The sequence below is a fragment of the Caretta caretta genome, chromosome 2, assembly GCF_965140235.1.
Source record: "Caretta caretta isolate rCarCar2 chromosome 2, rCarCar1.hap1, whole genome shotgun sequence".
Lineage (NCBI taxonomy): Eukaryota > Metazoa > Chordata > Testudines > Cheloniidae > Caretta > Caretta caretta.
In genome coordinates, this window is record NC_134207.1 from 51,922,641 (window position 1) to 51,947,282 (window position 24,642).

At 45.7% G+C, this 24,642-nt stretch overlaps 1 protein-coding gene across 1 annotated transcript; it reads right to left on the minus strand.

Moving 5' to 3' along the window:
- Positions 1–43: 43 nt before the first annotated feature.
- On the minus strand, positions 44–24,511 carry CHMP4C (charged multivesicular body protein 4C). Its single transcript, XM_048841063.2, has 5 exons — positions 24,136–24,511; positions 6,934–7,111; positions 6,145–6,259; positions 3,693–3,801; positions 44–2,785 (listed from the first exon to the last, which is right to left on the minus strand). Exons 1-5 carry the CDS (start codon positions 24,329–24,331, stop codon positions 2,721–2,723), a joined length of 663 nt encoding a protein of 220 aa, XP_048697020.1. The 5' UTR covers positions 24,332–24,511; the 3' UTR covers positions 44–2,720.
- Positions 24,512–24,642: the final 131 nt, after the last annotated feature.

Consider the following 24,642-nt stretch of genomic DNA (forward strand, 5'->3'; position numbering starts at 1 on the left):
AGATCCCATAGAAATGTGTGCTGTACACAACTAGACACAGAGAAAGCTTTCCAGTGCAGGGACCGTGTCTTTATTTTCAAGAGAAATTAAATAGCCATACAAATCTCTCCTACTTCTAAAAGGTACAATCAAATATACATTTTATTTAATTAGTGTTAGTCAAGCACTTTGAATAGGTTAAGTGCTAAGTATTGGAAAACTACTAACTTGAGAAAAAACAGATGCTATGGGCCAGTCTTTCTAAACTAAGCATGTAAACAGATTGGCACTGCCTAACTTATGTATACAAATGCCAGAGGTGTGCATAGTGATCAGATCTGTGCAAACACTTGGCCAGTTATATGCCTAAGCAGTCCATCACCATTACCCGGTTTATCCATAACTTAGATACATTTACATAGAAAAGCTGGCTTAACCTCGAAAGTGTGACTCTCACCAAATGCATAGAAAACAGATCTGAATAATGCAGAAGATTAGTTGTTTTAATAAACCCCCTAGTCCCAGCAACTTCTCGTCGGTATCTCGTCTTGCATTTTAGAATGCAATATAATTGAATGACACTTACATGACTGTATTAGTTTCCATAATATATTTTAAAGCGTAGTCTTTTACATTTAAAATACACTATTTTAATAGAGACTACAAAGTTCCAGCTTTCTTTCTCTTGCTCCAGAAAGAGATTCTTTCTGGTGCCTCCTAGCTCCGGAGCAGAGTTGCACATGCACCTGGGTTTCTCTAAGGGCTTGTCTACACTTACCGACGCTGCGGCAATCGATACATCGGCGGTGGATTAAGCGGGTCTAGTGAAGACTGGCTGAATCGACCACCGATCGCTCTCCCGTGGACTCCTGTACTCCATCTGAGAAGAGTAAGGGCAGTTGACAGGAGAGTGTCTCTCATTGATGTTGCGTAGCGTGGAGCCCACGGTAAGTAGATCTAAGCTACGTTGATTTGAGTTACACTATTCACATAACTCAAATTGTGTAGCTTAGAACAACTTTCCCCTTTAGTGTAGACAAGGCCTAACAGGCCACTTAGCTGCTTAGCCTAGCACACAGACGTGATTCTCCATTCATACCTGCATAGATCAAAAGTAACTCCAGTGAAGTGAATGAAGTTGCAGTAGTTCTGTACTAGTGTAAGGAAGGAGAATCCAGCCAGTCATATTTGTAATTTCAAACCCATTCCACTAACAGGGCTCAATCCAGCATGATGCTGAGCACTCTGGCCTTTATCCAGTCAGACACACACAAGCCCATGCTTAACATTAAGTACAAGAGAATGGCAACTGAAGTCATTTGCTGGTGTGAGGCCAAAGTGCTTATCACAGTCTTAAGTGGTTAATCTACTGCTGCTACAAGGATAAAGAGCCCCCCTTGTCCACTGTTTCCTGGCTGGCCTGATTACCAATTAAAATTTTTAAAACAAGAAACCCAGATCAGTACTACTTTGATTTCCAGTACTCTAGAAAACCTCACAACTTAAGTGTTTCACTATTTCACTGCAGATGGTAGTGGGTTACTACGTCAGAAGGTCTCATTTAACATCAAAATTCACTTTGACAGAGAAGCATATTTAATTTTGCTTGTTTTGATTTCTCTGCATACATAGTACTTCAGCACTCAAAATAACATTTGTCCTTTTAGACTAAAAATAATCAGTTGTGCAATACTGTACATAATCACCACAAATAAATCACTCACATTCAAGGGAAGAAGTTAAAAGAAATTTCAAATATTAATATTTGAATACAATTTCCATTCACGTCTCAGTACAGGAACTCAATGCTTGGAAACCAATGTTGTTTTGAAATCACAGCATTACAAGTCCCATTATGACTTCTTTTAACAATCTGTAATATGAAGTTAAGATTCATCCTGGAAAAGTTAAGTTAGGAGGCATATAAGCAGTAGTTAGGCCACATCTCCTCTGGGTCTTTAACAGAGTTAGCTGAATCAGTTTTAAACCGGCAGGGACCTAGATTAAACCTAATTCTACACTCTCTGGTTTTCCCCTAGTCACACTTGAGAGCCAAACTCTATTTTCACTGAATGAGCCTGAACTGATTTTAAACCTTGATTATAACTAATTATATAGGCGTATATGGTGATTTTCAGAAAAAAAAAAAAAACCAAAAACCAAAAACCCAAAGCCTTCCATAGAAAATTCTGCCCCCAGGAGCTTACAGTCTGTGACCTTGATACCGCAAGATGGTCTGGGTGGATGATCTCTGTGCCCACATGCAGCCCCATTGGGTCCATGTGTTCAGAGCAGCTTATGGAACCTGTTCCACTAGCTTTCAAATACTCGGAGCCGGACTGACCACTGCTTGTGAACCTTGATGGCTTTGCTACATTTTCAATCATTCACTCCAGCAGTGAATTTGGTCATGTGTGTACATGGGGCCTTAGTGTCTCACAAAAATACTGTGTAGTAAGGCTCTACCCAGTAAAAGCTCTTTTTAATAAAAATTCCATTTGGATTCTTCACTGTAAAAAATGACAAGACTGGCCAAGTCCTAAAAATCTTTAAAAAAAAACACAACAAAAAAACCCCACCACATTTAAAAATAGTATCGAAGTTAAAAAAAATCGTTTGGCCCTACTAAAGTAAAACAAGTGATCAAATTGGGTCTGACTTGTTAAGCATATAAAATGTTATTGCAACTCTTTACACCTGTATCATAAGAAACCTGTTGTTCTAAACACTGCAGTCTGATGTTACGAAGCCCAAGCCGCCAGCTGCTTCATATCATCTTCATCTTCGACTCTCTTCCTGGAGGATGCTACAGTGAGAGATTAACAATAATCAGTGACTCGAGTAACAGAACCATTTTATTCACTGGCAGCAGGATTTGTGTAACGCTAGTCAGCTTAGAGGTATCTCAAAGCAGTTTGCTAAATATGGTAGCGCAGGGAGTAGGCAGACTAAATGCACAGCCATTATGCTCTCACCAGTAGCTCACTTACAGCCCTGGACATTATGGGTCTGATTCAACTCCCTGACTTCAGTGGGAGGTATTTTGAGCCCTAAACACTGGAACAAGGTAAAAAAAAAATTCAGTGGATAAAAGTTAACTGTAGAGTAAATGGTTCAGAGGGACTCTAGAAAAAGAAGGGCTGTGTGCTTAGTTATTAGCTACTGTTAATTTCAGAAAGAGATTGTTCAGGGAGCAAGCGTGGCCCATAAGGAAAGGAACTGAAGCTATGTCTCTAAATTTATAGGAGCTTTTGTTTCCTTCGCTGGTAAATACAATATCAGTGGCAAATTTCAACCCATTGTCATGCTAAGGAGAAGGAGCTGTGTTCATGAAATGTTCTGAATCCAGGTCAGCCTCCTATTTCAAAAGGAACAAATGGCTGCATTGCTAGAAAGGGGGAAAAAACTTCCTGCTTCTGCATTACCTACCTATATGATTCATTGGAAAATACCTCTGCACCTATGTTAAAGGCCAAACAAATGCCAATGGATATGCATCCATTTACACCTGCAGAGAATTTGATCCTAAACATTTCCATGAACCAAACCAAACACCCTCATTATATTTCATGTGAGCAGGCACAAAAAATGGGTAAGAAGTCTACATTAAAAGTTAAAGCTGAGTTAAACGCTTCATTTGAGCTTTCACTCTCTTCCCCTCTCTCTCAGGACATGGCTTAATTACAGGAAATTTAAAATGGCAGGCAGCTTACCAGGGCGGGAAGGCAGCGATGTGGATGGGACACTTGGCAATCTGACATCCGTCATTTTCTTATTCAGTTCTTCTTGCTCCAATTCCTCCAATTCTGCCATCAACTCATCCTGAATGCAAGCAAGACATCATTTGCAAAGTTATATTTCAAGCAATGTGTTCAGTTAACATCAAGGGCATCTCAAACCACAATCACTATCAAAGTACCATTAGGAACATAGCACAGGAAGGGATCTCTTGGGCCATCATGTCCAGTCTCCAGCTAGCTCAGGCAGCTCCATCATATAATCCATTTCATAAATCTCTTAAGTGCAGTCTTAAAACCGGGTAGGTTGTTTGTCCCCACAACTCCTGTTGGACAGCTGTTCCAGAATCACTCTCCTCTTGATGGTTAGAAACCTTCTTCTAGTTTCCAGCCCAAATTTATTCATGGCCAGTTTATAGCCATTTGTCCTTGTGCCAACATTGTCCTTTAGCTTAACTAGCTCTTCTCCCTCCCTGGGGTTTATCCCTATGTATTTATGGAGCGCTGTAATATCCTCTCAGCCTTGGTTTTGCTGAGTTAAATGAGACATGCTTTTTTAGGGTTTGTCTATACTGAAAAAACAAAAAGCGGGGAGTCTCCACACCTGGATCAGCTAACTTGGCCTTGCAGGGGCTAAAAATAGCAGGCTGCTTCCCGGGTTCTGAAACCGAGAAGGAACGTCTCCACTGCTGTGTTTAGCCCCATAGTGCAAGCCTGAGTCAGTTACCCTGGGCTCGGAGCTTTGCTGCCACAGCTGTTTTTGTTTGTTTTGCAGTGTAAACATACTCAGTCTCCTCTCAGAACATAGTTCTCCATTCCCCTGATCATCCTAGTATTTCTTGTGACACAATCTTGAACATGGGTGACCAGAATTGTACACAGTATTCCAGTGAGGTCTTACCAGTGCCTTGTATAACAGCATTAATACTTATCCATCTCTACCAGAAATCTCACCTGATGCAATTGAACTAACAGTTTTAATTTAACAAGAAGGATGGGCAAACCCATTGGTGTTTTGTTATATAATACAAATGATCTTAAATTACAAAATGAAAAGTCAATTAAAAATTTAGAAACAGTAAATTTCTCAAAACTGACCCTTCTTCTGTGAAAAGTTTTGGCAAATGGACATTTTGATGGATTAATGTTTTGTCAAAACATTCCCAACAGGCTCTAATTAAGACCAGAAAGGATGCTTATGATCATTTAATCTGACCTCCTGCCTAATACAGGCCACAGAACCTCCCCCCGGTAATTTCTGCATCAAGACCATAACACATCTTTGAGAGACATCCAGTTGTGGTTTAAAGGCCTCTAAAGAAGACAGATTACATTGCCCATCTTTTCACTTAACAAAAGTTAATGGAAAAAAACAAAAAAAACAAACAAACAATAGGTTTCTTTAACAAGCCACCGAAAGGCTAAATATTGAAGAACCAAGCAAAAAAATATCAAACACAAAGGAAGGGTATTTTTTTCAGGCATGTATTAAAAGGTTTGAAAAATTCTCTCTCTGTGTAGGACTGGAATGCTGTATGCTTGTTTTCAGCTGGGGTGGCAAAAGTGACAAGTTATTTTTACCGCTTTGGTCACTGTTTAAACAATTTTTAGTGCTCATCATTTCAAAATCAAAATCAATACATAAAAATCTTCCAACTTGCCATGGACTTTGAGCCTGATTCCAAGAGGTGCTGAGTGCTTTCAAGAATCAGTTGCTGCCTTCCATTTATTTCAATACTTATCACTTCACAAGATCAGACCCTTAGGCCCTCAGTGAGAATTAGTATTTTTCACATTTGAAAAAAAACTTGATTTAGAAATAATTAAGGGCCTGATTAAGTGTCCAAAGTCAACAGGAGGCCTCCTATTGAGGTCAACAGGCATTGGATAAAGCCCTAAGGTCTAGATTTTCAAAAGGTTAGGTGCCCAACGATGCAAATAGATGCCTATGGGGATTTTCAAAAGCACCTGAACAGGTTATGTGCCTAGTCCCATTGGAGTCAATTAGAAAGTTTGGCACATAACCCACTCAGGCACTTTTGAAAATCCTGCTCAGTGCATATCTGCATCTTTAAGCACCTAAATACCTTTCAAAGTCTGGCCCTGAGTGTTTAGCGTTGCAAACAGTGCAATGTGCCATACAAATGCTGATGTGCAGTGCTCCAGATATACACCCAGTCAAGTGTGCATCTGTTTGGAGCACTGCAAATCACACATTTCAGTTATGTCCACACATACAGGGTAAGAACATGGAGAGCGAGTCTGTGAGATCAAAGCTTCTTTTAAACATATCTAAATACATTTTATAAATGATTAAATATATTTAAGCAATTTGACAGTCACAACTTGCATGGGAAAAAGGCTTTAAAAAAAAAATCACTGGTCAGGCTGATACAACTTTTACCCTTGACTTTATTGCAATACGAACCTCATCAAACTCATCACCAAACCCAACTCGGTTTGAAATAGCTTCCGAGATCTCCTGGGCAACCGCTTGCTGTTCAGTGATATCATCCATCAAAGAATCAATTTTGTCTAGGTCCCTAGAGAAATAGTATTTAAACTGTTTTTAAAATACACATTTTTAGACCATGTCTGCCTTGGGAAACCCTAATCTGAAAAGGTTCTGGTCCCTTTATTACTAAAAACTCTGAATACAGAAAGTCTCCAATTTAAGGTGCCAATTCAGCAAGGTACTAAACATGTGAGAAGTTGACAAGTCAAACATGGCAGATATTAATGCACTGGGCAGGGGGGGAAAGAGTATAAGAACCCATATTGAATAGAACTGATTTTACTTCAACAGGCTTTAAGCACATGAGTAGTTCTGCTAAACTGGGGTCGAATTAGGACACCTTTAAAAATATGAATTACACAGCCATTTAGAGATTTAGGAAAGAAGAGTCCATATTGCTCCTCTAAGTGCTATTCTTCTGTTGCTCTCTCTGCCCTGAGCGCCTCCCAAAGGCAATTCACACCTAATAACATCCCTGTGTATTTCATAGGACAGTAGGGCAACCTTTCAGATTTGCTGTTAAGACAAGCTATTTTTCTTCCAAATGTAACATTACACTATCAGGAGCATTCCCCAAACATTAACAAAAACAAAATCAGAACCAGGTTTCTCAGTGAAATGAAAACATTTAACCCATACCGTCAGAGGGTGAGTTTTACAGCACTGAAACCCCTTCTGTGGAAGTGGACAGAATGCACTTACATGTTTTCATGCACTTTTTTCATTGCTTGTGCTGCATAGCCCATATTCTTGAACACTTCTGTGTTGGTGTGGGAATTTTCCAACGCTTCCCGCTGGAACTCGATGGTGGAGAGCGTCCCATCAATTTGGCTCAACTGTTTCTCGTACCTCTTTTTTCTCTTCAGGGCTTGTAATGCAGCTATTGTGTAATCAGAAGGGACACAGTTAACTGTCTGTTCAGACTGAAATGCACACATGAGATTCAGTGACAGTGAACAGTGTAAATGGAACAGGATATAATGTAGGAGACATTAAGAATTCACATTCTCTTTCCTTATTTTAAGCTGTTATCTATAAGCACTGGCACATAAACATAAACAAAGGGAAAATAAAAATAGCCAGAGCTTCGCGAACCAGCTGAGCGGCGGCGAACCAGCTGAGCAGCGGGGGACAGCAGAGCAGCACACAGCAGGAGTTTGCCTGGGATTGGTGAGTATCCGAGTGCGTGATTGCTGAGTAAGTATCCGAGCGTGTGTTTGCTGGGAGGGCAGTGTGAGAGCCTGAGCGAGCGTCTGATTGGCTGGTAGCCTGCAGGGGGCGGGCACTGGGGCTGTCTGTTTGTTTCAGGGGAGCCTGGCTGTTTAAAAATAGCCAGAGCTTCGCGAACCAGCTGAGCAGCACACAGCAGGAGTTTGCCTGGAAGTTTGTCTGGAGTGAGCCCAGTGAGGCTTACATCTTGCCAACTTCTCTGAGGAAGCTCATAGTAGGAAGGTGGTATGGAAGGAAGGGGTTCAGCTATTGTGACCTGCACTGGATGTGCCATGTTTGTCTTTCTTCCACAGGACAGAAGTGACTTTGTGTGTACAAAGTGCAAGCTGGTCTCCAAACTGGAAGAGAAGATTGAAGGTCTGGAGCAACAGATAACGACCCTGCATTGCATATGAGAAACGGAGGATTTTCTGGACAAAAGTCAGGATATGCTTCTACGGGCACAAAGCTCTAAAGATTTAGAGCAGGTTGCACAGCGGAGCCAAGAGGCCAGTGAAGAAGCTTGGCAACATGTGACCTCCAGAAGAAGGGGGAATGTCCGGGTTCCAGCAACGCGGACACAGGTCACTAACTGCTTTCATGTTCTCTCCACAGGTACCGTTGCGGAGAGTGGACCAGATGATATGTCTGGGGGGAGAAAGCAGAAGGAGACTCTGCTGGTTGGAAGGCATGAGATGCGCTGTCCTGAGATGGGGGGTTCCACGACCACCACTCCCAAGAGAAGGAGGCGGGTGGTGGTGGTCGGGGACTCTCTACTCCAGGGGACTGAGTCATCTATCTGCCGCCCTGACCGGGAAAACCGAGAAGTCTGCTGCTTGCCAGGGGCTAAGATTCGTGATGTGAAGGAGAGACTGCCGAGACTCATCAAGCCCTCTGATCGCTACCCCTTCCTGCTTCTCCACGTGGGCACCAATGATACTGCCAGGAATGACCTTGAGCGGATCACTGCGGACTACGTGGCTCTGGGAAGAAGGATAAAGGAGTTTGAGGCACAAGTGGTGTTCTCGTCCATCCTCCCCATGGAAGGAAAAGGCCTGGGTAGGGACCGTCGAATAGTGGAAGTCAACGAATGGCTACGCAGGTGGTGTCGGAGAGAAGGCTTTGGATTCTTTGACCATGGGATGGTGTTCCATGAAGGAGGAGTGCTGGGCAGAGACGGGCTCCACCTTACAAAGAGAGGGAAGAGCATCTTTGCGAGCAGGCTGGCTAACCTAGTGAGGAGGGCTTTAAACTAGGTTCACCGGGGGAAGGAGACCAAAGCCCTGAGGTAAGTGGGAAAGCGGGATACCGGGAGGAAGCACAGGCAGGAATGTCTGTGAGGGGAGGGCTCCTGCCTCATACTGAGAATGAGGGGCGATCAGCAGGTTATCTCAAGTGCTTATATACGAATGCACAAAGCCTTGGAAACAAGCAGGGAGAACTGGAGGTCCTGGTGATGTCAAGGAACTATGACGTGATTGGAATAACAGAGACTTGGTGGGATAACTCACATGACTGGGGTACTGTCATGGATGGTTATAAACTGTTCAGGAAGGACAGGCAGGGCAGAAAAGGTGGGGGAGTAGCACTGTATGTAAGGGAGCAGTATGACTGCTCAGAGCTGTGGTACGATACTGCAGAAAAACCTGAGTGTCTCTGGATTAAGTTTAGAAGTGTGAGCAACAGGAGTGATGTAGTGGTGGGAGTCTGCTATAGACCACCGGACCAGGGGGATGAGGTGGATGAGGCTTTCTTCCGGCAGCTCGCAGAAGCTACTAGATCGCATGCCCTGGTTCTCATGGGTGACTTTAATTTTCCTGATATCTGCTGGGAGAGCAATACAGCGGTGCATAGACAATCCAGGAAGTTTTTGGAAAGCGTAGGGGACAATTTCCTGGTGCAAGTGCTAGAGGAGCCAATTGGGGGGGGAGCTTTTCTTGACCTGCTGCTCACAAACCGGGGAAGAATTAGTAGGGGAAGCAAAAGTGGATGGGAATCTGGGAGGCAGTGACCATGAGTTGGTTGAGTTCAGGATCCTGACACAGGGAAGAAAGGTAAGCAGCAGGATACGGACCCTGGACTTCAGGAAAGCAGACTTCGACTCCCTCAGGGAACGGATGGGTAGGATCCCCTGGGGGACTAACATGAAGGGGAAAGGAGTCCAGGAGACCTGGCTGTATTTCAAGGAATCCCTGTTGAGGTTACAGGGACAAACCATCCCGATGTGTCGAAAGAATAGTAAATATGGCAGGCGACCAGCTTGGCTTAACGGTGAAATCCTAACAGATCTTAAGCATAAAAAAGAAGTTTACAAGAAGTGGAAGGTTGGACATATGACCAGGGAAGAGTATAAAAATATTGCTCGGGCATGTAGGAATGAAATTAGGAGGGCCAAATAGCACCTGGAGCTGCAGCTAGCGAGAGATGTTAAGAGTAACAAGAAGGCTTTCTTCAGGTATGTTGGCAACAAGAAGAAAGCCAAGGAAAGTGTGGGCCCCTTAGTGAATGAGGGAGGCAACCTAGTGACAGAGGATGTGGAAAAAGCTAATGCACTCAATGCTTTTTTTGCCTCTGTCTTCACGAACAAGGTCAGCTCCCAGACTGCTGTGCTGGGCATCACAACATGGGGAATAGATGGCCAGCCCTCTGTGGAGAAAGAGGTGGTTAGGGACTATTTAGAAAAACTGGACGTGCACAAGTCCATGGGGCCAGATGAGTTGCATCCGAGAGTGCTAAAGGAACTGGCGGCTGTGATTGCAGAGCCATTGGCCATTATCTTTGAAAACTCGTGGCGAACGGGGGAAGTCCCGGATGACTGGAAAAAGGCTAATGTAGTGCCAATCTTTAAAAAAGGGAAGAAGGAGGATCCTAGGAACTATAGGCCAGTAAGCCTCACTTCAGTCCCCGGAAAAATCATGGAGCAGGTCCTCAAAGAATCAATCCTGAAGCGCTTACATGAGAGGAAAGTGATCAGGAACAGTCAGCATGGATTCACCAAGGGAAGGTCATGCCTGACTAATCTAATCGCCTTCTATGATGATATTACTGGTTCTGTGGATGAAGGGAAAGCAGTGGATGTATTGTATCTTGACTTTAGCAAAGCTTTTGACACGGTCTTCCACAGTATTCTTGTCAGCAAGTTAAGGAAGTATGGGCTGGATGAATGCACTATAAGGTGGGTAGAAAGTTGGCTAGATTGTTGGGCTCAACGGGTAGTGATCAATGGCTCCATGTCTAGTTGGCAGCCGGTGTCAAATGGAGTGCCCCAGGGGTCGATCCTGGGGCCGGTTTTGTTCAATATCTTCATAAATGATCTGGAGGATGGTGTGGTTTGCACTCTCAGCAAATTTGCGGATGATACTAAACTGGGAGGAGTGGTAGATATGCTGGAGGGCAGGGATAGGATTCAGAGGGACCTAGACAAATTGGAGGATTGGGCCAAAAGAAATCTGATGAGGTTCAATAAGGATAAGTGCAGGGTCCTGCACTTAGGACGGAAGAACCCAATGCACAGCTACAGACTAGGGACCGAATGGCTAGGCAGCAGTTCTGCGGAAAAGGACCTAGGGGTGACAGTGGACGAGAAGCTGGATATGAGTCAGCAGTGTGCCCTTGTTGCCAAGAAGGCCAATGGCATTTTGGGATGTATAAGTAGGGACATAGTGAGCAGATCGAGGGACGTGATCGTCCCCCTCTAGTCGACATTGGTGAGGCCTCATCTGGAATACTGTGTCCAGTTTTGGGCCCCACACTACAAGAAGGATGTGGATAAATTGGAGAGAGTCCAGCGAAGGGCAACAAAAATGATTAGGGGTCTGGAACACATGAGTTATGAGGAGAGGCTGAGGGAACTGGGATTGTTTAGTCTGCAGAAGAGAAGAATGAGGGGGGGATTTCATAGCTGCTTTCAACTACCTGAGAGGTAGTTCCAGAGAGGATGGTTCTAGACTATTCTCAGTGGTGGAAGAGGACAGGACAAGGAGTAATGGTCTCAAGTTGCAGTGGGGGAGGTTTAGGTTGGATATTAGGAAAAACTTTTTCACTAGGAGGGTGGTGAAACACTGGAATGCGTTGCCTAGGGAGGTGGTGGAATCTCCTTCCTTAGAAGTTTTTAAGGTCAGGCTTGACAAAGCCCTAGCTGGGATGATTTAATTGGGTATGGGTCCTGCTTTTGAGCAGGGGGTTGGACTAGATGACCTCCTGAGGTCCCTTCCAACCCTGATATTCTATGATTCTATGAAAATGAGACCCACTCCATCAAATGCACTGCTCAGTGGTCTGCCTGCCCGCTCTGCTATTGCACAAATTTACTCTGCGGAAATAGGCTATCACCTCTTGTGCATCAGAGAGAAGCAGCATTGCCTGGAGTCCAGAGGCAGCTTCTTCCTCCGCTGCAGGAGGCACTGAGTTTCACCCTGTCAAAGCATAAAACAGGACAAGACGGGAGGAAAAGGAGCCACATCAGAGAGGGGCTGGAAAACAACAGGCAAAGGAGGAAATAGGAAAAGGAAGGAAAAGGAGGATGGAAAACAGGAAAGAAAAATAGGTAAAACAAAAGATGGAGAGAGCAACACTATCATGTGACAGATGGTGTCTCTGTCAGTGTTGCTCCTTCAAAGCCCATTCCAGAACTGGGAAGATAAAGAGAAATCCTGAGTCACCTAGCCAAACAGGTCAGCTAGCTGAGAGGGCGGAGTCAGATTTCTTTGGGGATCAACATGCTTTAGATGGATCTATTTGTCAAAACTGTTGTAGGGGCCAATCCCTGACCCTTACATCCAGGCCACCAGCAAGGTTCAGCCACTCCCTGCTATCTCTGTGACTCAGCTGAAATAATATAGCAACAAACAGGATTTTTCAGTGGGAGCAGAGCAGCATAAAAATACCGTAAGGCATAAGCAAAAACACACAAGAAAAGATAACCCATACTGGGCTTGAGGAGGGGTTTCATTCAGGCCCGGGTGTGGATAGCTGTCTTCTTACAGGTACTCTCTCACTTCCGTCTCTCCAGCAGCCTGTAGCAGGCTAGTCTGCCCCTTTAAGACCAGACATTGGGGGATTTATCAGACCCAGCTGGGAAGGGATCAAGTTATCCCTACAAAGGGCTGAGAGGAATAACACACACTCCCCTACCCCACCACACACATGGGGAAGGGTGAGAGAGAGACACTCCCGTACATCTCTCTCACGTGAGAGGGGAGGTGACCAACCGACCTGACCCTCCCTGCCCAGCGCTCTCCGCCCTCCATGCCTGGCTGGGCCCATGGGACAGACCTGCCTCTCCTGGTACCTAGCACCGCATCTTCTTAAGGCAACACGTGGGGGGAGGGAGGGGGGCGGGTATGCAAGGTCACACGCTCCCCATCCCAGATTTCTGCCAGGGTTCACACCAGAACGTGGCCAGCAGCAGCAGCCTTTCGGCACTGTACGGGAGCTGCTTCCATCTACAAGGGAGGAGGAGGGGGCGAAGGGATGACCTGGCCTGTGTCTTTGCACAGCTTCTCTCTTCCCCGCCTCCCCACCGCTCCTGTGTGGCTGGAAGTAGCTTGTCCCTTCCTGCCCACACGGTGTCAAAAGGCAGCTCACACCTCCAGGCTGCTGCTGGACACAGACATAACTCGGCCGCCTCCGGCTGCAGCACAGACAGGAAGAGGGTAAACCAGGGGTGGGCAAATTACAGCCCGCGGGCCACATTTGTCCCGTCAGCTGATTTAATCCAGCCCTCGAGCTCCCACTGAGGAGTGGGGTCTGGAGCTTGCCCTGCTACCGTGCTCCAGCTGGGGAGCAGGGTTGGAGGCAGCACTTACCTTAAGCAGCTCCTGGAAGTAGCAGCATGTCCCCCCTTCTACACATAGGGGCAGCCAGGGGGCTCCGCATGCTGTCCCCGCCCCAAGCGCCGCTCCCGCAGCTCCCATTGGCCAGAAACTGTGGCCAGTGCTACAGAGGTGGTGCCTGCGGATGGGGTAGCGCACAGAGCTGCCTTGCCATGCCTCCACGTAGGAGCCAGCCGGGGGACATGCCGCTACTTTCTGGAGCTGCTTAAGGTAAGTGCTGCCCGGATCCTGCATCCCTGAGGCCCTCCCATGCCCCAACCTCCTGCCTCAGCCCTCCAAAACTCTCAATCCTAGCCTGGAGCACCTTCCTACACCCCAAACCCCTCATCCCCAGCCCCACCCCAAAGCCCACACTGCCAGCCAGAGTCCTCACCGCCAACCGTACCCCAACCCTCTGCACTAGCCCGGAGCCCCCTCCCACACCCTGAACTCCTCATTTCTGGCCCCACCCCAGAGCCCGCACCTGCAGCCAGAGCTGTCATCCCCTCCTGCACCCCAACCCCAATTTCTTGAGCATGTATGGTGGGCCATACAATTTCCATATCCAGATGTGGCCCTCAGGCCAAAACATTTGTCCACCTCTGGGTTAAGCCCTAAGGATGCACTGTGCAGCAGGGCCCAGGGAAGCTGACGGCAAGGGATTCAGCGAACCTGGCCAGAGAGGTGGCTCAGCAGGAGAGGATACCTAGGGGCTGGAACAGTCCTGCACTTCCTGGGAGCAGTACTCGCCACTCCAGAGCTTAGCTGAGGAGCAGAGAGGTTTCCCCATGCCAACGCTGTGTGGGGCTTTGGCATATGCAGGGCTCAGCTCCTCCTGGCCAGTGCCCCGAGCTGGAGGGTCTTGGGCTTTCCTGGGGTGCCAGCCCAGCCAGAGGCAGTGGGGGAAGGAAGGAGCCTGCCGGCCAGGCTGCTGGTGAGCTGAGCACTCCAACCAGGGGCTGGTTCTCCGCACAGAGCTGGGAGTGAGATGCACCCCGCCAGGAGGAGATATGGAGGAGCAGGGGCGGGGGTGCAAAGGGGCAAAGCAGGGAGTGGAGAGCGAGAGGGGAAGCATGTAAAGGGCCAATGGGTGGGCAGCAGAGGCAACACGTAACCAGCCGTCACCTGACACCTGCCCGCACTCACCAACCACTGCAGCTCGCAGCCAGTGCCAGCTGGAAACAGAATGGGGGGGGGGGGTCCCTGCTGGCCAAGAGCTGGCACACAGCGGTGGCTACGCTGACAGACCAGCAGGGGGAGCGGCTGGCCCTACGCCCTGCATCTTTGCCCCACCACCAGCCTGGCACATCCACCCCCATCGTTGGCCATAGGACTCCCACACTCACTGCTGATGGGCAGGCGGCTGGCAAGCAGGGATCTGGCCAGCAGCAGGACCTGCCTCCTAGTGATGTGTATATGGAGCGGGAGGGAAGGGGGGAGGAAAGACAGAAAATATGGGATAATTTGCCCATTTTTAAGAAAAAGTCCAGATACCTGCAGGAGGGTTTAAATATGGGACTGTCCCTTTAAAAACAGGACAGCTGGTCACCCTAGTATTAGTGACTGTTCATACAGACTATGGATTAGCTCTACATGCAGAGCAGTTATTTTTGACATCCAGAAGGTTCTGTGTTGAAGGTGGAGGGGGACTCCTTCCAAGTAGAAACCATAAGAGAGAGAATTCTTTATTGTTCACATATTTAGCTGCCTGCCTTTATAAATGTAACATGCCATCTTTATTAACTCACTGAATTTAGCTTTCCCACTATGCACTTATAGAATGCATCACTCTGTAACAAATCAATTTATTCACCTCTTCCACATTACCCAAGATATACAACATTCCCATGCCGCCACTTGATTAACTCATATTTGTGAACTGAATGCCACATTTGCTAGTTATCACATTGCCCCCAATATTACGTGATCATGTACATAAGAGGCAGCATCACAATACCTAGAGGCAAGGGAGTTAAAGCTTCCCTGTGAATCTCAGATTTGAATGTCTAGATTTTGTAGATTCCAAGTCTCAGATATAATGTTCAATTGATTTAGGGTTGCCCCCACACCCCCTTATTGGATAGGCATAGGACTCCTTAAACATTTGTAACTGTGTTACAAGTAGATGGTAGAATTGTATTGAAAATCTTCTCAGAAATGCTACTGTATAATAAATAACCCAGCTGTAATGGACTAAACAAATAAAATGACATCAAAAAGCAAAGAAAGTGAACAGAGGAGATAAACTTACTTCACAGAAAGGCTGAAAAAGGATGTTCTCCATTCCAAAGATTTCAGAAAAAGAATAGAGTCAGGCAGGAAGAATCAGAGTATAATCTGAGGAAATAAATGTCACACCAATTTAACCAGGAACAGAACTATGTTTTCTTCAGGAAACCGCAAGCTCTTACATTAACACTAGTCTGCTCCTAAGAAATTCTGAGTACCTGCAGCTCCCAGTGAAGTGAGTGGCAGCTACCAGGGCTCAGAAGCTCTCAAAATCAGGTGCACTATGCTTCAGCCTGAGTGTGGCTCAGCAGAGTATCACTTGGCCTATCTAGTTATACTACTTACAGGGTCTTCATTACCTTACTATCAGAGCACCTTGCAGTCTTGATTGCATTTGTCCTCACAGCACCTTTGTGAGATAGGGAAGTGCTGTTATCTAGAGCTGTGTGAATAATGGATTTTGCAGTTCATGGGTAATTCCAGAAAAAAAGAAAGATTTTGGATCAAACCAAAAATGAAATTTTTCAACATTTCCAGCACATTGAAAAAAATATATAGATTATAGATATATATTTATTTATTTCTCGTCAAATGAAATGTTTTGTTCTAACAAAAATCAAAACACTGCTTTGATTTCAACCATTTTAAAATTTTGTGGCTTATGAAAATTAAAAGAAACTCCGAAACAAAGTTGTTTTGAACCAAACCCCCCCCCCCAACAAAAACAAAAACATTTCATTGTGAAAATGTCAGAACAAATTTTTTTTATTTTTTTCAACTGAAACATTTTGATGAAATGGACATGAATTCCAAAAAGGTTTCAGTGTCACTGAATCTGCTTTTTTCTCCAAACAAGAGTTTTAGGTGAATTTTTTTTTTCCAGCTCTACTATCATCCTCATTTTACAGATGGGAAACTGAGGCACCAAGGCTAAACAACTTGCCCAGGGTCACACAGGAAGTCTGGGGCAGAACAGTCTAGGCCAGTGCCATAACCACTGGATCAGCCTTGCTCTAACAGTTTCCTAAATCCACATTTTTTTTTTTTTTGGTTTGGTTTTACACAGATAACTAGCATGAAATGAACGGATTGCTAAACTGTTAGGCTTACGTGGAGAGGAAAGGGTGAGGCAGGCAAAGTTACCATTGCATCTACACTAGGAAAATTTGCATCTTCAATTCTCCACCACTTCAGCTTCACTGGGGGTGGCAATGTTACAAGTAATAGGTTAGACAGGCATTTGGAGAGCTACATCATGAAAACTAAATCAAGGAGAGATGAAGCAGAGAGATAAAAATGCCTCTGCTTTCGCTACACGATAGCTTCCACCATTGCGACCACCAGTAGAGAATTAGATCTGATCTTCTAAACTACAGACAAGAGTCTAGTGTCAGAAATGCAGTATTTGCAGGGGAAATCCAGATAGACAGTAACACCAGTGATTCTTAAGGGCAGTATATCAAACTACACAACTCTGCAATCCATTTACCAAACTATTTTTCTACACAAAGTACAATTTCCATTTCACGTTAGTGAAACAACACTTAAGGCTATATACTCAGCTGGTGCAAATCAGCATCGATCTACTGACTTCAAAAGTTATGCCATTTACAACTGCTAAGAATTTGGTCCAGACTGTATATTTGTTTATTAATCTTTGTCCAAAACAATTTAATACAAACAAAATCACCCCAATACACAAAATCTGTGCAGGTTTTACAGCTCTTAATAGTAGTTTTTACTTCATGGTGCCCACCTTCCAGAAGGACTTATCGCCATTAACTCACCACCTTTGATAAAAGCCACTGGCCAGCGTGTGTCCCATAATATCCAGCGGGATGCAGATTGGTGGTTTCTAATTAGGGGAACATGGTGGCTACCATAGGCATTTCTTTACAGTATTCTTAAGCACTGTTAGGTTGTGTGCCCAAAGCATAATTTCTTTGCTACGAATCACTTTATTTACAGTACAACGTTAAGCATTTGAACGTAACAGGGTTCAAGGACAAAAGGTATTATTGGTCTAGGAGCCTGTAGTATATGCAGTAAAAAACCTCTCCCCTGTGACACTTACAAACTTTGCAGGTTTAGGCTCTTAACTTCCATTGTTTTCAGTAGAAATCTGGCAATGTAAAGGGGCCTAACTGGATGTAAATTACTGATAAGAATCAGTCCCTTAAGCTTTAAGAACTGAAGCCAAACCTTAGGGGACTATTCCAACTTTTGGAGATCAGCATTTTCGTTAACTGGAGTTCAGATAATTGAGGTTCCATTGTACTAGATGTCACCAAGACATCGGAGCTGTGCTACACCCCAGCTTTTCAACAGTCTCTTTGACCTTTCAGTGTGCCAGACCCCCAAAGGGCCCCAGTCTTCCTTAAGGGTAGGCCACGTATCCTCACTGCCTCCTAGACTGAGCTACTGGGCTCCAGCAACCCTGCTTCACACCATGAGCTTTGCTCAGCAAGTCCAACTGTGGCAAATAGAGTCTGATAGAGACTTGTACACTTTCCAGGGACTTATGCAGCCCAGCCAGTAAGTATTTGCTATGACATCCCAGACATTTTCAAAACAGAGTAGGATTTATTGGAACACAGCACTGGAAGTCCTTAGGTTAGGATAGAGAAATAACGCTTAAAGCATAAATCCATTCTGGTCAAGCCAGAGCAATTCACCAGCCAAGCTGAAGTGAACTCCATTTTCAAGCTCTGTCTCTCGCTGACTTCCTTAGTCAGACCCATAAAGAGTTTCAGCCTCTTCCAGAGGCCAGCTCTTTATCATCTCCTGGTTGAGGCTCAGTCCTTTGTTCTCCAGGCAGGTCTATGCAGAGTTCACAATCCCTGCAGGCAGGAGCTTCCGGGTGCTGAGTCATTGGTGCTTGCATTGTCTCTCTGGACCCCTTGTTGATCTGGGTCAATTTCAGCCAGTTCCTTAATGTCTGTTTATTCCACCCAGGCAGGGAGCTGACACACACAAACACCTGTCTCCTGTGCTGTTCCCAGAGCAGTGTTAAACCTTTTGCCCCTAGTGAGTAGCAATTCAATAAATGAGGGAAACTGAAGCACACAAACTTCATAAAAATGCTCCAGAAAATTTCTCACTTTATCAGACTAGGTATTTGGCACAAATTTGTCTGTCCTTAGGGCTCTCAAATTAAGAGGTATGTTAGGCAGTGAGCCACGTGTGCCTCCCACAAGATCTGTTCTGTAAGAGTACTGATTAACAGCTCTCTTTTACCCAGTGGGTCAGATTTTAATCTCCCGCTGGCGCAAATAAGGAGTAACTTGAGAAGCCAATGAAATGACACCAGAGTAAGTGACATCAGGATCAGGCCCATAATTCTTAAAAACTTGAGAGAGAAGATTGTGTATTTGTAACAAATAGCACATGACAATTCCGGGCTTGATGCTTTTTTTAAAAAAAAAAATAAGAAAATGAAGGACTAGGAATGCTGGCTGTAACACATGGTACAGTCAGGGTGCTGGGAAAGTTTCCCCACATAACTCTACCAATCCACTTCAATCCTCATCGGACATGCTCCCTGCTATTGGAATGATGGACTTGTTTTGCGGTAACATGAAACTGTTGCATCATTGTTCAATGTCAGTAACCTTATGACAACTAAGTCATTTACAAGGAATGCCAGAACACCAGGCATGCCCAAATGCATCAACATAACATTTGCAGCAGAGTCTATTAGTAATGTCCTAAGATTGTTGTTATCCCATGCCTCTACCTAGGGTTTGTCATCACTGCTGTATGACTTTTGGCTCTCTAGTTAAACTTTGTTCCTAGTCACGAAAGAAGATTATCCCCTTTTTACTTGTTCAATTTCTTTTCAATCAATTCTGAGGGTTCATAGAAGGTGCCAGACTGAGACCACAATCTAATTAAATAATGTAGCCCAGGCAGCAGCATTGCAGACTTCCCCGACCTACCTCACCAGTGGATCTCAAGTCTGAACTGGAGATATCACCTCTGCCATGAGAAGGTTGTTTCATTCTATATGCTCATTCAGTCCTTGGTTTCTCTGCTGAAATTGTAGGGGATGGTGGTTTTTGTGATGTGGAAACCACTCCACAAAACACTGCACAGAGAACACCAATGCATTCTATGTGGGCAAGCACATCACTATCAAGTAATAACCACTTCTGGCCACTCCTGACCTGCAGCTGGATTTGAACTGCTGATCTAGAAGTATGAAGAGAATGCAATGGTAACAGACATGGAGCTTGCATCTTCCCAATAACTTCACCTTCCTCCCCTATCTCAAACCTATTCAATTTCTAAAATTATATTTTAGATCATTTTCTATCCTTTAAAGTCACACAAATGAGGGTCATTCTTGTCAGTTGCCAGCTTGTGCAGATCAAGGAGTGACTGGTTCACATTCTTTTCAATTTCTTTGGTTCTCTCTGCATGCTGAAAAAAAAGGCTAGACCACAACAGGGGTCAATAGGTGTAGTGCAAATTGACTCAGGTCAATAGAGCGAAGGATGTGGCACAACGAGTCTGCAAAGAAATTTAGTACAAACAGGTGATTGTACATGGTGCACAGAGAGATTGCAAAGCTGTTGTGGAAGGAACCAAAGCTTGTAATGAAAGCACCAACACAGAAAGAATTCCAAAATGTTTCACTTGTATCCTCGCCAGAGAGAAAACCCGCACAGTTCATGTAGCTGCAATGAGATATTAGCATGGAAAGGTGGAAGTCATTTAGGACTACATTTGTAACTACTTTCAGACTAAAATGCAGGAATTAGCTGTATTCTCAACAATTATCAGTGAGGAAGATGACAGATTCCAATATCTTTCTATTTGTGTAGCTAATTTATTATAGTTTGTAAGTCACACTTCTTGGGCAGCTGATGTTATGCAAAGTCTTTTCAGGAATCCTTTGAGTTCATGAAGAACTGGGGCCTGAATGGGACCTCACTAATGTTAGTATTGTTAAGCTCAGACTCACTCACCTGGAATCTAATGAGGTCATTCCTATTCAGCCAGTATGCATTCTGTATGGGATGTGCAAAATTTCTGCAGTGTACATCCTGCTCCTGTCTCATACACTCCTATTTTAGGTACATAAGGCCTCTCAGATCATGCAATTACAAATGAAATGGTTCCCAATGCCCACTCCCCCACGACATATTAACCCCAGCTAAGCAAAGTAAAATCAAACTTGTACTCAGTTTCTTATAGTTCCAGTTCATGTAACAAGATTACTTAGGTATTATCTATTTTCCTTTCAACTAAATATTTTGCAAAATATACCACAGTATATTGACTAGTATGTTATTAAATATTATCAGTGATAATTAAAACATCCAATGCTCAAAACAAATGAAAGGGATATATTTTGGAAGATAGCATACTTTTTTTTTTTTATTTGTTCACTAGCTGATTTGCAAATTTCAGTCATTTACATCTATGATTCTCGACCAGGGTACGTGTACCCCTGGGGGCAGGGGTGGCGAATTTTATGGGCCCGTGGTTCACTAATCTGAAAGCACAAGAGCCAAGCTCCACTGAAGTTCGGAGCTGGGTCTCTCCCCCAGCTCAGCCTGCCACCCCCGCGTGCCTCCCCCAGAACGTCCCCCGGGCAATTTAAAAGGGCCCAGGGCCCCCGCCACCACCACCGGCAGCGCAATGGGGCTAAGATGGCTTCCACTCCAGTTCACTTCCTTCTGGGGAGGGGCCACAGGGACATGCCGGCCCCTTCTGGGAGGCGTATCTTCATGCACTGCCCACGCCCCAAGTTGTGGCCAATGGGAGCCGCAGGGGTGGTGCCTGTGGGCAGCAGCATATGGAAACCCCTCTGGCCCCACACCTAGGAGCTGCTGCCAGAGCGGGGTGCTGGTCGCTTACAGGAGCTGCCCAAGGTAAGCGCTGCACCCCTCACCTGCACCCCAACCCCTGCCCCAGCCCAGTCCCCACACCCAAACTCCCTCCCAGAGCCCAACTCCCGCACCCCAACTCCCTGCCCCAGCCTGTACCCCAATTCCCTCCCAGAGCCTGCCCCCCTGCACCCCAATCCCCTGCCCCCACACCCAAACTCCCTCCCAGAGCTCACTCCCCCTCCTGCACCCCAACCCCCTGCCCAGACCCCACACCCCAATTCCCTCCAAGTGCCTGTCCCCCTCTCCCCCTCCTGCACCCCACCCCCCAGCCTAGAGCCCACACCCACACCGAAACTCCCTCCCGGAGCCCTATCCCTCCCACACCCAAACTCCCTCCTAGAGCCTTAGGCAGGGGAACATGGACACAACATGGACCCGTTCTGGGCACCACCAAAAGTTATACAAACCTGCCGCCCCTGCCTGGGAGTACACAGAGGTCTTTCAGAGTGTACATCAACTCATCTAGATACTATCCTAGTTTTACAGTAGGCTACATAAAAAGCACTAGCTAGAATTCCATACAAATGACAAAATGAGAAAGTAAGCAATTTTTCAGTAATAGTGTGCTGTGACTTTTTGTATTTTTAGGTCTGATTTTGTAAGCAAATAGTTTTTAAGTGAGGTGAACCTTGGGGTACACAAGACAAATCAGACTCCTGAAAGGGATACAGTAGTCTGGAAAGATTGAGATACTGTAAATCAGTGGTTCTCAGTCATTCGTGCAAGGTTCTATTGTGTTGACTTTACTCACTATCCTGTTGTTCTTATACAGTTATCTACCTAGTTGTCCTTTTTAATTAAAATCTTTAACTCCTAATAATCCTTAGAGAAAAGTACAGTAAACCTAAAGCACAACAGACTACCCTTAATAAGCAGCCTTCTATGAGACTTCCCCAAAGTATCCTCCTATATATTTAAATTACATGACATTAGCCTTTAAAATTATTCATCAGTAGAAAGATCAACTAAAGGGGAAAACCCACCACTGAAATAATGACCAGATTGCCTACTAACATAGCACAATTTTAGTGGTATATTAAATTTCAGATATAAAAAGATCTTGTCAAATCCAAAAGCTTGTCTCTCTCTCACCAACAGAAGTCGTTCCAATAAAAGATATTACCTCACCCACCTTGTTTCTCTAATATCCTGGAACCAACACAGCTACAACAACACTGCCTCTCATGGTATTTGGGGAAGGAGGAATATGTTTCAAGGCAGTGGTTCCTGTACTGAAGATTACTTTATAATTTCAGCACCATGGTTGGCTCAGAAACAGTTAAAAATCTCATCACTGAGCTGTTAAAAGTGCTGAGCTAGAGCACTGGAGTTTAAAGGGGCTAAATTTTCTGAAAAAACAGCTTGTTGCAACTCTAGTCAACTTATTTCTAAGGGTGCTCGGTTTCCCCGCTTTTGAAATTCAATTATTTATCAAGGCAACAGAAGGCCTGCTCCTGCACTCTCAGAAATTAATAGGATTTTTTTCACTGACTTCAGTAGGAGCAGGATCAAGCCCATACTATCCCGCTCCCCCAATACGGATTACTTCCCACAGCTAAACGAAGAAAAATGGTCAGTGATTGAGGCTCCATGTAGAGAAATGTGGGGTCATTTCCCAGTTCTACCGTAGACTTCCTATCATTTAATCCATTTATACACATCTGTAAACGTTTCCCCAACCTCCCCATAGCGTTGTAAGAATAAATCTGTAAATAGATGAGAGATGCTCAGGTATGTCAGCAATGGAGGCTACTATGTCTCTGCTGCAAGGCTGGTGCTTTATTTCACCGCCCTAAGGCGGGACTGTGCTGCTCTTATTTATGTCGAACAATCCTTGGCACCACAAGTACATCCCACTGATGTCAACAGAATGTAGAGTGCAAAGTACTATTCAATATCCATAAGGGCCTCACAATCTGGCCCACAGTTAATAAGTTATTTAAGGGTAAGATAATTTAGTAATTGTGAGCATAGAACAGATTAAGCTGAAAAGCATTGATTACACAAATCTTTTCTTGTAAAGCACTAGTGTACAAACATGAAAACACAACTCCTCTGACTTCACACACCCAAACATTTTTACTGTTTAGCTGGAGAGGCTCTAGGAAGTCATAAAAGAAACCAAACATCATGTACATGCAAGTTTTAAAATAGATGAGACTCTAGCATGAGCCAATACTCGCCTACAAAACCTTCCATCTTCTCTTTTTTTCTCTGTACCAAAATATGGCATAAAAAGGAATACAATGAATATTGATACATAGTTGGTCTCTACATGGAAGTACCTAAACTCATGCAGGATATTAAGCTTATTTAAAATGTCATGTTGATGGATAAACTAAAATGAAGCTATCCCTGCGCCGCCCTATATACACGTACACACTCTAACAGAGAGAATTACACCCAAATTCAGCGGCTTCTGGTGTTGTCACGTGCAATACAGACATAGCTTTCCACTCAAACAAGCTGACATGCCTAGCAGGCATTTACACTGAAAGCCAGCGATCTCTCTGCATCACACTGCCCTGCAAAGGCCACCAATGCCCCGCAGCAGCCCAGGCCCGAGAATAGCAGCTGGCTTAGTTTCCCCTCACCGCCAAATTCCCAGCACCTGCAGTACAGCTCCCAACAGGTGCCCAGCGGCAGCTTTCGCAGGCCCCCCTGTAGGGGCGGGGGTCCCCTCGCGGGCTGGCCAGTGACCGCGGGGGCGAGCCAGGGGGGAAGCCCCTGGCTGGGGGGGCGGGGGCTGGGCTCACCTCGCTTGTTCCTGGTGCCGTGCTGCTTGGCCGCGGCCAGCTCCCTCTGGATCCTGGTCTCCAGGTACTCCTGCTTCTTGGCGAGCATCTCCTCGGTCTCCCGCAGCCGGGCTAAGGCCTCCTGGGGCGTGGGGCCCGCGCGCCCCTTAGGGCGCCCGGGGCCGCCTCCCTTGAACAGCTTGCCGAGCTTACTCATGACGGCGCGGGCGCTCCGGGCTCGGCGCTGCAGCCCCTGGGGGTCGCTCAGCGAGCCGCCAGCGGCCCGGGCATTTCCCGACTGGCCGGCCCGAGCAGCGCTGGGAGGAGGCGGAAGCTGCCGGGCAGGGAGGCGGCGGGGCCACGTGACGCGCCTCACACCTGGGCCAGGTGTTCACAGGAGACGCCGCCTCCCCCAGCCCTGTAGACCCTCTCTGCGCATGTGCCGTGGGCGAGGTGGCTGTCCCGGGTGACACCCCGCCCGGCTGCTCCCTCCCCTGGCCCCCAAGCGGGGCTGTAGACGGCGGTGGC